This window comes from Ammodytes marinus (genome assembly GCF_949987685.1).
Source record: "Ammodytes marinus genome assembly, chromosome: 12".
NCBI classification, from domain to species: Eukaryota; Metazoa; Chordata; class Actinopteri; order Uranoscopiformes; family Ammodytidae; genus Ammodytes; species Ammodytes marinus.
Genome location: NC_137216.1, coordinates 19,775,990 through 19,787,969, shown reverse-complemented (window position 1 = coordinate 19,787,969; position 11,980 = coordinate 19,775,990). Strand labels below are relative to the sequence as shown.

Here is an 11,980-nt window from a genome sequence, read left to right as displayed (position 1 = left end):
AAAAACATGCTTGAATTACCCATTGTGTGTTCTGCAATGTGCACATTTTGCATCGTGTAATAGGTACACGAAGCGTCGTAAGCAGGAAATACTGCTTTTATTCTGCTTCCAAGTCGAAACTCAACGGGCTGCTTGCTAGTTGTTAAACGCCTGAGGCGATGCCATGTCAATACGCATATTTGTTAGGACCAGCCTTGGAGGCGTAGCTCCGAGTATCAGCAAGTGCAGGACAAGGAACAGGCTCAGATTCATTGAAGGAGGCGGAGGGCAGCGCGCACACAAGTTTCCTTCAGTGGAGTTGAAGTTACTCCTCACTCTGCACCAAAACTAAACGGAATCTGTTCTTAGGAGCAAGACGGTTCAGCGAGGGACGAGGAATCAGAACCAGGTAAGCTGCTTGACGGAGCTCATGTGTACCTGGATAAATGTACGTATGTACAGGTAGTTTCTGGGATTTCTAAAATATCTATTCTTATTATCACATACTGGCCTACCAAACAGGGATAAAATCACGTGCTTAATATATTAGAGACTTCAGGTTTTTATTTTAGAGCATTTATATTTTGGTAATTCCGTTGCTCCATCTTCTCTGCGCGGTTTGTTTGCCTCCCCGTTTAAACAAGGAGTCCGGCTACTGTATACCAAGCTGGCATCAGATAAGACAAGTTTGTTTCCAGCCTGATAGAAGTCAACAATGACAACAATGACATTGTGTTTTGTTTCCCGTCAGCAGCAGCTTGGGATCATCGGCAGCCTACTTGTGCGTTGAACGACGCTCAAGGCGAGAACCTCCTTTAAAAAAGTGACGATATTATTCCCAAATATAGCTTTTAAGTGGAGGAAAAAAACCTGACGGAAGCATTTTCTGACAAACATGCTGCACCTGCTCTACCATTCTTGTTGAAGTCATTAGCACATGAAGAATGGTCTCCACTCGCTTCAATCGCTTTTATTTTGTGTGTATTGAGTAACAATAGACGTTTTCAGCTAATTTGTAACTGGATGCTTGCGGGTTGAAAGGGGGTTAGGGAGAGGGAGGGAGAGAGAGATAGATAGAGAGAGAGAGAGAAAGAGAGAGAGAGAGAGGGAGAGAGAGAGAGAGAGAGAGAGAGAGAGAGAGGGAGAGATGGGCTGTGCACGAGCTGCCTCTGTTATCTGACGGTCCGGGTGTTAAAAGGTTAATTAGCTTGATGCCCATGGGGCTACCTGGCACCTCCAGGTATTTTCCATATAATATAAGGGAATTAGACAGTGACCATTGTGAAGGATTATCTCAGCATAGAAAATCACCCTATTAGAATGAATAGCACTTGCCTGTGTCTCAAAATAATTCAAAGTTTAATTGCATGTCAGGTTTGCTGAAATTTGCCGAAACTGCTTACAATCATTGATGGATTAGACCTTTACTAAGTAGAAGTGGCCAAATACCAAATTGTAAAAGAATGACTTACAAATTCATGTTAAGGATTAAGAAGTAAAATGTTTGCCCCTGAACTTTGCTTGAGCAGAGGTATAAGTTGACACTATAGACAGCTGCACCTCTTAATATATTCCAGGTGTCCTTGTGTATAGCCTACATCTCTTCGCTGTACCTTTTCTTTCATCATCGTCTGTGACTTTGTGCCAATTATCCAGTCGAGTGTCCCACACAGACAGATGTCTGAGGCGGTCGCATTTCACTGCTTTCCTGCGTGCTGTGTCACCCAATGGTCAGTGACCCTCGTTTTAACCTTGGTCCGACTGTTTTGCAGGCCCGTCGAGCACACCCGCTGTTCCCTGCACACAATTCACTCTGTGGGCGTACAAGTCAGCCAGGGGCAACTGCGGGGTTAACTCGTGTTCTGGTTTTGATCTATTGCCTTTCACCTCTGATCTCTGGCGCTGTGGCAGGCTGCCAGTTAGGAGAGCTGAGTGAGACATCACAGGGAGAAAAAGCTGTGAATGTGAAGCCGTGGCGGGGTTAGACACATCAGTGGCCCCTTTTAGACTGCAGCCAAATTACTCCCAGCGTTAATGCACCCCTGTATTTGAAATTGCGTGCATGTGTTCCCTGCGTTATGAGATTCAGATGTTGTAAAATGACGTGCTCAAGGTTATGAGCATGCCTTGTCTTTGATCATCTGGTTGGTGACAGCTCCTCCTCTCACCCTCTCCTTCAAGAGCAAGACAGGTTTTTTTCTTTTCTTTTTTAACCACAACAAGTAGGTTAAGGGAAACATTCTTTTAAATGGCATCAGGTTTCCCAGGCTGACCAGTGCTTTATCTTGGAATGCAAGGAGGAATGCTCCGGAAATACACCCTGTTTAGATATCTCGATCCCACTTCCTTATGTCTAATCTGCACTCGGTGCTAGACGAGCTAATGTAAACATTTATTGTACTGCCCCCCGACTGCACATCAATCACAGAGAAACCCCATACGTTTGTGACACGGCAATAGCGAGCCTCTATTAAAACAGTGTTTTAACAAGTTAACCACATTAAAATTCTCCAGGATCTGGTGGCATACCACAAGTGGCTGTATGTTTTATTAGCTTATGCGGTTCCAAGTCCACATGGGTAAAGTAAGCCTTGCGTTATGTGACGGAAAATTGCTTCATGAATATGATACCAGAAGGTTAAATGAAAAAAAAACTGAAAAAAACACTGGTAGCCCTTTAGGTGTTGTACCTTTAATCCACATAAATGTACTCTACACAAAATGTTGAGTTGATGTCTTGTTTTCACAGGATCCGTCCTAGTCAGAGTTGGTGTGTGTTACCCGGTGCTGGTCTGCGGTCCCCCCCCCCCCAATTGCTGAAAAATGAGCCTGAGCACCAGTGAGATGGAGGACCTGTGGGAGTCGTTGGGGACCTTAAACTTCTCTGAAACCTTCAGCAACATCACCAGTGTGGACACCATGGTGTGCTCCACGGCCTTCAACCGCAACGCTTTGCTCTACTCCATGTGCGTCCTCTACACGTTCATCTGCGTCGTGGGCGTGGCGGCTAACGCTCTGGTCCTCTGGGTGAACATCTGCGGCAAAGGGAACTCCGCCCCTCGCCACGAGACGCACATGTACATCACCCAGCTGGCGGTCGCTGACCTGTGCGTGTGCATCACCCTGCCCGTGTGGGTGATCTCGCTGGCCAAGCACGGCCACTGGCCCTTTGGCGAGGTGGCGTGCAAACTTGTCCACCTGATGTTCTCCGTCAACCTCTTCAGCAGCATCTTCTTCCTGGCCTGCATGAGCGTGGACCGATACCTGAGCGTGACCATGACGCACGGGGGGGACAGCGGAGGAGAGCGAGGGGTTAGCAGGAAGCTAATGCGCCGCGTGGCCTGCGTAGGGGTGTGGCTTCTGGCTCTGGTGGCCTCCCTGCCGGACACCTACTTCCTGCAAACGGTGAAGTCGGCGCACGGGGACGCCATGCTGTGCAGGCCCGTGTACCCGGAGGACAACCCCAGGGAGTGGATGGTGGGCGTGCAGCTCAGCTTCATCCTGCTGGGCTTTGCACTGCCCTTCCCCGTCATCGCCGTGTTTTACATGCTGCTGGCAAGGGCTTTCAACCGCTCCTCTTCTTCCTTTTCTTCTCAGTCGTCTTCCACAGTGGAGCAGGAGCGTCGCGTGAGCCGCAGGGTGATCCTAGCCTACATCGTGGTGTTCCTGGGCTGCTGGGGGCCGTACCACGCCGTGCTACTGGCTGATTCCCTGTCTCAGCTGGGCCTGGTGCCTCTGACCTGCGGCCTGGAGAATGTGATCTATGTGGCCCTGCACCTCACCCAGTGCCTGTCCCTGCTCCACTGCTGTTTCAACCCCATCCTCTACAACTTCATCAACAGAAACTACCGCTATGACCTCATGAAGGCCTTTATCTTTAAATACTCCACGAGTACGGGCCTGGCGAGACTCATCGATGCAAACAACATGTCTGAGACCGAGTACTCCGCTGTAGCTGTGGACAATCCACCGCAAATCTAAAAAAATTACAAAACTCCAGCAGTATTTTATTAAACACTGTTTTTCTAAATGTAAATGACTATAATGTAATGTAAATGTATGGTATAACTGATGTGTTTGGACATTGTCAGCATTGGGTTTCAACGTTAGATGACAAGAAAGAAAAAAAGAGAGAAAAAAAAGTTGATCCAGCATCCTTTTAAAAAAAACTGAACATCTTGTCAAGAAATAGAAAGGTTTGACGGGCTAATATCAACTTTGATGGACTGATTCAAAAGCACTTAGAAAGCCGTTTTTATTATTACAGCTGATATTGAAATCATATGTATAGTGTCATTCATTTATAAAGCCAAAACAGTGCCGGCTAATGTGTAAAATCATTGACTGTACTATGTGTATAGGATTGTATTGTTAGTGTGTATGTGTGTGTGTTAGCGTGAGTGTGTTAGCGTGAGTGTGCCAGTGTTTGTGAGTGCTGTGCATAATCTGACGGGCATTGAATATCTACAGTATCGGCAGTGTAATATTTGTTAATCTTTTTGTATCAAGTTGTATTTATATTTATACATTGGAACTGTTTTGCCTCTTTGGTTCTGTAATTCAAAGTCTTCACACACTGATATCTGCTCAGTGCTCCGCTTCATCCCATGCTGCTTCATCATGTCAGTCATCATGCCACTGACCGGCTTGGTGTTTCAGTCCTGCTGTCTTATTTTTAATCGTAACCTCATGTCACGTATAGGCTGATTCCTCCAGATATATATTGTACTGTAAATCAATTGTGAGTTAATTATTTCTTGCGACCAAGGTTCGTAAATCGAAGCCATCAAAAAACGTGTGTGTTCTGTGTTGCATAATGTAAGTAAAAAATTGTTTTGACTTTTGACACCACTTGTATGTCCATGCCATACATATGAGGTTAGCTTAGCATGAAGGCCTAAAGCATGGGGGAAACAAACAGCTAGCCTGGCTCTGTCTGAAGGCAACCAAATCTGCCTACCAGCACCTCTCATGCCCAATGATTAACACATTAAATCTGTATTGTTTTATCATACTGTACATACGATACAAAACCAATAGTGTGAAAACTATTTTAGATAAGTTTGTTTAGGGGATTTTGTTTGGTCAGACGCAGCAACTTCCTGTCCTCCGCCGATCTTTGTTCTAAACTAAGCCCAACAAATCCAAAGCTGGCTTTAGCTTTACATCTAATGCAGACGTGATAGTGGTAATGTTTGGCCTTTTTGTCGGCAAGAAAGTAATCATATTCCTCAAATGTTCAAATTGTTCCTTGAAAGACACCTTAAATCTTGTGCTTACCAATAATTCACATCATACAAACTGCAAATGTGTAAATTCAAATAATTGTCTGCAGGCTTCATCTGGGACTACTGAGGAGCTTAAAGAGCAGATAGATGTAGCTTCTCCCTCTTCTGAATTTTACAATATCGAGTAATGTACTGTACTGTTACTTTGTTTTGTTTCAGTGCTAATAGCGCACAGAATGCACACGTCCATGTGGTATTAATCCTGCCGCATCAGCACACAGGCTACGGACGGCTAAATCTTTTATAAGCAAATTACACGAATGAATAGCTTTCACTCATTCCATGTAGGCAGGCACATCTGTGGTGTGCAACAACCAAGTGTTTATTGAGGACAAAATAACAACAAACATCACAGCATTGTATTTTAAGAGTTTGTGTGTGTTTTTGCCACAGCTCGAAACCAAGAGAGAGAATTGTTATGTGTCACACAAACATTGAGTTGTACAGTTTACTCACTGTATGTTGGAGAAAACATCATATTGTGTTATGCTGTTGGTTGCACCCGTATATATGCTTTTACACTGAAGAGATATCAAGTTGCCATTACAAAAAAGACTGGAGACGCGAACATGTGTCTACAAGAACAGAAGCATTCCTTTGGCATTGTAATTTGTAACATGTGTTTTGTTATATATTAAATACAGAGAAAATGTTTTGCCTCGGCGACTTCTTTTAGTTCTTGTCAAAATAATCTCTCAATTTAATATCCTCCAGGCCTGGAGATTCCTAAAATATCTTGTGTCTTAACTTGGAAGCTCCGATGGAAAGCTTTTAGCCGCCCCATGTGCCGCTTTGATTTCACACACAACAAACAAACTCATCCAGACTCTGCGAAAACATAACATCCCTTTGTGTGGTTTATTCCATCCGTCATGTCACTTGTGCACTTTACTCTGGGCCAATCACGGTTCAGTTATTAAACATGGGCCGGCCTTGTAGTGTGACAGAGAAGACACACTTATCATTTATTGTCACACCAATCTCTTTCATACAGCTGAAGAAAGAACTGTCATCTTGACCATTTAAAGGCACCCTCTTGACTTTTTTTTTCTTCTACCATGCGGGTCAGTTGAGGAAGTTTTAAATTAGTTTGTGATTTGTTTCCTCATTTAGAGTGACAAGAATGAAACATTTTCATTTCAAAAGGTGCTAGTGTGCCCCAAAAACTCAAAGGGTTTATACGGGTGCATAGTAATAGTGTTGTGTAATATTGTCACATGGGGAGGACATATCAGTATTTTACTCCTTTACCCCCAGTACGTAACGTTCTGTCAAGTCAGAGAGACGGCACCCTGTCGCTGTTAACCTCATCATATGAGACAGCTCTCCAGCCCTCCTCTTCAGTCGGCTACATTTTTTAGTCTTTCCCCCTTTCCCCATGGAAGGACCAGCCACTACGTCTGGGCGGAGGGATGCGGTGATCTGCCTGGGAGATCTCTCTGCCTAGGTCAACCGTCATTTGTGCCTGGGGAGAGGCGTGTTTATTCAGCTTTTTCCAGTTGTTCGCACCTAGCCTTAGGAAATGGATACATTTTTAATTTAATTTTATTTATTATTTTTTTAAACAGAGGAGTCACTGTCATTTGTGTCCTTACAACAAAAAGTAGAAAGTTACCAATAACACTGAGTCCTCAAGAGACATTTGTTCACCTGTTTCTTGTTTGTATGTCTCCTCTCTCAAACATCTGAAAATAATTATACATGCACATCCTTTCTTTTTTTTAAAGTTTAAAGGAACCTCTTACCTACAGATTTCCAGTGCCATGATGGCCTCCTTTTACAGTATCTGGTCCCATCACCAGCTGCAGTGCCCTTGAGGCAAGTACAGTCATGCTGACAGGATGTGTGTTTGTTTTTTTATTGGCGAGTGAAAAGGCAGATTAGCTCTCCTCCATGCCGGACCACAGGAAGGCCAGTGTCATAGATTACTGTGATGAGGAAGCTGTGCAGGGATTTCCAAAGGTCAAACCCAAGAGAGTGATCTGCCGATGATGCCCTGTGACACTGCCTTGATCTCTCAGCCCTCCCGGCGTGTGTCACCTCTGTCAAAAAACATGGCCTCCATCTCCTTCTTTGTGTGAAGGATCTTCCCCACAAAAGACTAACTCGTCTGACCTGAACCCTGTCAATATCTTCCTGATGTTGCAACCCGATGATGGTTTGCTCCAGGTCAGTGAACTTCCACCGAATAATGTCTAAGTAAGACAGCTTTGTTGCTATGGAATGCAGATTGTTTTTTTTCTGACAAAGGGAAGGCTGGATTAACTTGCAAGCTGTTCCCATTCAAAAAGTGAACCACTGGTAAAGCCCACTCTTTCGTCTTTTGATAAAAGGAAAATGTAGGAACATTTAAGAATATGCACCATTTAAGCATAGTATCAACTCAAATACTGCACAACTTATTTCCCATAAAACTCCCACAGTGTAACATTGTTGGGAAATAGATTTTCATTCTATGCATTCCTCTTCCTCTGCAGTTACATTACCGACAATACAACTTTACTGACCCAAGGTTTGGCCGTAGGTCTGTTTTGCTCGTAACAACTTCTATAGCCTTGAACGGCCAGCCTCAAGTAGAGATATGGAGCAGCCACAGATTCTTTCCCTTTTTAAAATTGCAGTCTGCAGCTCTTTTGCTTCATTAAATAAAGTTTTTTTTGTAAACTGTCTTGGTGATGTGTACAATGGATGGAATAACCCTTTGAAGCCCTTCCCAATGCAGGTTATACTGATCAGTAAATCACAAAATATCCCCCACGTATCGGGCCCCTGAAAGTCTGGGGCGCTTCATTCATTGTTGTTTTTTCCCTCAATGCCATGGGCTTAAACATCATCTGTGATGTTTGCACAGACATAAAGCATTATTGATCCACCTTTTGACCCTGGGTCCCAAAGCAATCAGGTGTATTTCTCCCTGAAGTACATTTTAATTAAAATTTCAGATGTGGCATTATTCCCTACTCCCCCCTCCAATAAAGTGCATGTTCAGGTGCTGCAGTCAGGTCTGAATACACTGAACTGAGTGTAACATAAACTTCTGCCGCTGCAGGACTAAATGGCGTGTGTTTTACTTGGCGTGCTTATACAGTTTGCTCTGAAGCGATTGCTTCCTTTTTACAGTTTGACGATTATCATACAGTGTTTTGTTTTCCTCTGTTCCCATTACAAGTTGATAATACAGGATGTGTCAAACACACTTGCGTCAAACACACTGGTGTGCCATTCTTCTACGCAAAACCCAAATAATATACTGTGTGTAAAATGTGAAAGTGGTTACACACGGGTTAACTCTGAGAGGCCTTACCTCATAACCCTTTCACTTCTAAGACACAGGCTCACTGTTTGCCGTTTTTGTCACTATTTGGATTCCATACAGGAACATAAATCTGTCCTCTCCAAAGAAAAAGGAAAGATTTACAGCAATATTTGAGAGATTCATTAAATAAGCTCAGTGGTCCTGGCTATTCACATGACTGGTTTGTTTATGAGTTACATTACATTCTTAATGGGGCTATCTGTTTGAGTTTGATTTAAAGGAATTGGCCCAGAGATGAAGGCAATTAAAGGAGTATAGCATTACGGCACCATGATAGCCTACTTTGCTGAGGAGAGATAAGATTAATGAATGATAATACAGGGAGGAGGTTCAGAGGTGAAAAGTAATTTAGAAGGACTGGATTTTTTAATGGTCTCTTCAGGAGAAGACTATTTAATGTAGGCTAAATGTGCAAAAACACCAAATAAATGTGTAGTTGTGAATATAACTTACATTATTTCTGGTTTATTTCTACGCATTTCAAAACATTTCAATTCCCACTCAAGTCAGTGCTTGCTTCGCTCGGTCTGGCAGGAATTCTATATGAAGACTTAAGGCGAATAAAGGGGTCTTGAATTATTAATGAAGCAGAGCGAGAAAGCGGCAGCTGCTTGTGCTCACTGGGAGATTTTGGTGTGAATCTAAAGAAAGTAAGAGGATAGGGTTAGTCTAACACTCTGTGGCTATACTCACGCCAGGAGGGAAGGACAAGTGCTATATGGCCAGATGTTGGACAGATGTTCAGTCGAAGGGGGAAAAGGGTAAAATAAAGAGTTAAAAGATCAGCCAACCTGAATTTTTTGGATCAAAAAGCACCAATGGCACACACGTCAATTTATAAAAGTCAAGGCTTGTTTGACCTTCGAAGAGCAGGCCTGATAACGTTAAGATGAGGGCAGATTCTTTGTGTGCACTGGAATACATCAACCCAAAGACAAGAATTTATGTTGCTGCGTTCAGGACTAATGCCCACACACACAATATTTTCTGTTTCTGACAAGGAGAAACAGAGCGAGCAACAGAGGGCGTTGGGTCAACCAAATTCCGCATTAAAAAAACAACAACATATATTTTCATTAACTTTTATTGGTATGATGTATGGGTTTTGGTTTTATTTGTGTAGGTTATGATATATCTGCCTCCACCAATACAATTGAAGTTTATATTGTTTAAATTTGGATAAAGTGGGTTCTGTGGAATATTGGTGGAGTAAACAGGGACAATGTTTCTGGAAGGAGATGTTACTGTAAAAACGTGTGAATGTATACAACTTAAAGATGGATATCAAAATTGGGGCAAATAAAAACAAAACAAAAGACTTTGCACGGCTAGGGAGGAAGTCAGAAATAGGATATTTTGACATTTGGGAGGATGACCTTTTATACGTCATTATAATAAGGACAATAAGGATTTTGCAAAAATAGTACCCAATAGAGAATATATACCTGCAGTAATGAATTGATATGACAAACATACTACAAAAGACTAACAGACTAGTATAAGTCCAGTGTTCACTCTCGCTCTATTGTGGTCTCCACCAAACTCCAGAAGGAAATATCTGGTTCTTTAGCTGCTAAATGCTTCACTTTGTTCACTAGCTAGTTGCTAACTTTATGTGTCTGGCTGTTTGGTGTTGGGTAAGAAATATTTATTTGCTTTTAACTGAAATCAGCTGCCCATTGCCAACATAAAAAAGGCTTTAAAATGGCTTTTATAAAACCTTTCCAAGAGTATACCATAGCAATGCACTGTATGTTAAGAAGTAACTCTGTATTGTCTAAAAACATAAAAGACAATATCCATGTTTCTAATTGTCCCATTCAGATTGCTTGGCTAAGACATCCAACAACTAACACATCTTACTCTTATTTACGGTCCAAACACAGATTGAACACAGAGTGCTCCAAAATAAGCTTCACATGTACCATAAATAATGGGTTGCGATGTTCTCGCCTTCTACCCACCTCGTGCCTGATAATGCTCTAGCCATCATAAACCATCCCATGCCTTTCGTGTCAGTGTGAGAAACCCCTAATCTCTTCCAGATCCGCAAATGTAACTGTAGAGGCCAGACACACATGGCTGCGAAGGTTTAATATTTCTGGGAGCTGATTTATACCACGCTCCGTGACCACGCTACGGCTCCGGTGTTTAGCTATCACCTAATTCATCCACCATCCAGCCGGCTTTAAAGGCTCACCCATCATGTGTAACTTTAAGTTCGCCCCTCCACTCCATCAGCTCAGCGGCACGCTCGTGTCTGAGCCGTTGACCAAGCTTCAAAGACGTGTCAAGAGAAGAGAAGGCAGCTGCTTTACAGCTTACGAAGGCACACAAATCCATATAAAACCATTTGCCTGTGTTATTATACAAATGTCTGTGGTACATTTGATAAGCACACCCAGAAATGTGTCTGCATTTTGACAGAGGTAGATTATAACTTTGTAACATGTGAAAGTATCACGTTTCCTTTATTCAACCATAACTGATGTAGAAAATCTGTGTTCTTATCTTTCCATATAAAGTGTTTTATGTCTCTGGTGTGTGGGTAATGAGAATGGAGTGTAAGACATTACATCATAACGCAAACAACCCCCCTGTAACACCCAAAGAGCTACGATATGCAAAGCTAAAAAAATATTCTCACTGTTGTACACAGTTTGGTTATGTTTATCATACTTTTTCACTTTGTCAAATCACCCCCTTTTCCTAGATGGATAATGAATGACTTGCTTTGAGACCGACTGCAGGTAATGATAGCTTATAGTGGCTCCCTCGAGAGAGGATGATAGAATAAAGGTGTTGAAACACTTTTATCTCGGCCTACAGTGCGTGTCAACAGGGAACAGCTAGAATCAAAAGTATAGTATCGGCTTTACGAGCTCCTCTGGAAGTGACAAAAGAAAATACCAGCTTTTGGCTGCATGTGATGTTTTGTCTGTGGTGCTGATGTTTGAGCAGACGAATGTCCTCTTTTCGTTCCTGTCTGGGGTCAGACTCTGGCATTCCACTGAAAAAAAAGAAAAGAAAAAAAGAAAACATGCCTGCTGTTTGTTCAGACAAAAGCAGCGCGTCCCAGTCAAGTAAACATGACATCAGTGTACCAGGACCAAGTTTTAATAAGCTTCATAAACTTGCAGTTGCCTCTCCTCAGTCTTTCTTCCCCTGCAAGACATGGCACATTGATGGGATCTTTCCTGAAAAACAAGACTTTGTGAGGCTTGGAAATACAGCACCACTCACGCAGAGGGGGGAATTTACACCCCCATAATCTTCTTCTTTTCAGATTTGCTTTGAAAAATGCATGAAACTATAGGTCTATGTCATTTGTTTTACAACACTGGAGCGTGAAATACTAGGTGAAAACATGGAAATCCCCCAAATCATATGATAAGGG

At 42.7% G+C, this 11,980-nt stretch overlaps 1 protein-coding gene across 1 annotated transcript; it reads left to right on the top strand.

The window, feature by feature from the left end:
• The first annotated feature begins 259 nt into the window (after window positions 1-259).
• ackr3a (atypical chemokine receptor 3a) lies at window positions 260-5,856 on the top strand. The gene is made up of 2 exons (XM_080037679.1): window positions 260-388; window positions 2,729-5,856. The coding sequence occupies exon 2, from the start codon at window positions 2,803-2,805 to the stop codon at window positions 3,958-3,960; it is 1,158 nt and encodes a 385-aa protein (XP_079893805.1). The 5' UTR covers window positions 260-388; window positions 2,729-2,802; the 3' UTR covers window positions 3,961-5,856.
• The last annotated feature ends 6,124 nt before the right edge of the window (window positions 5,857-11,980 follow it).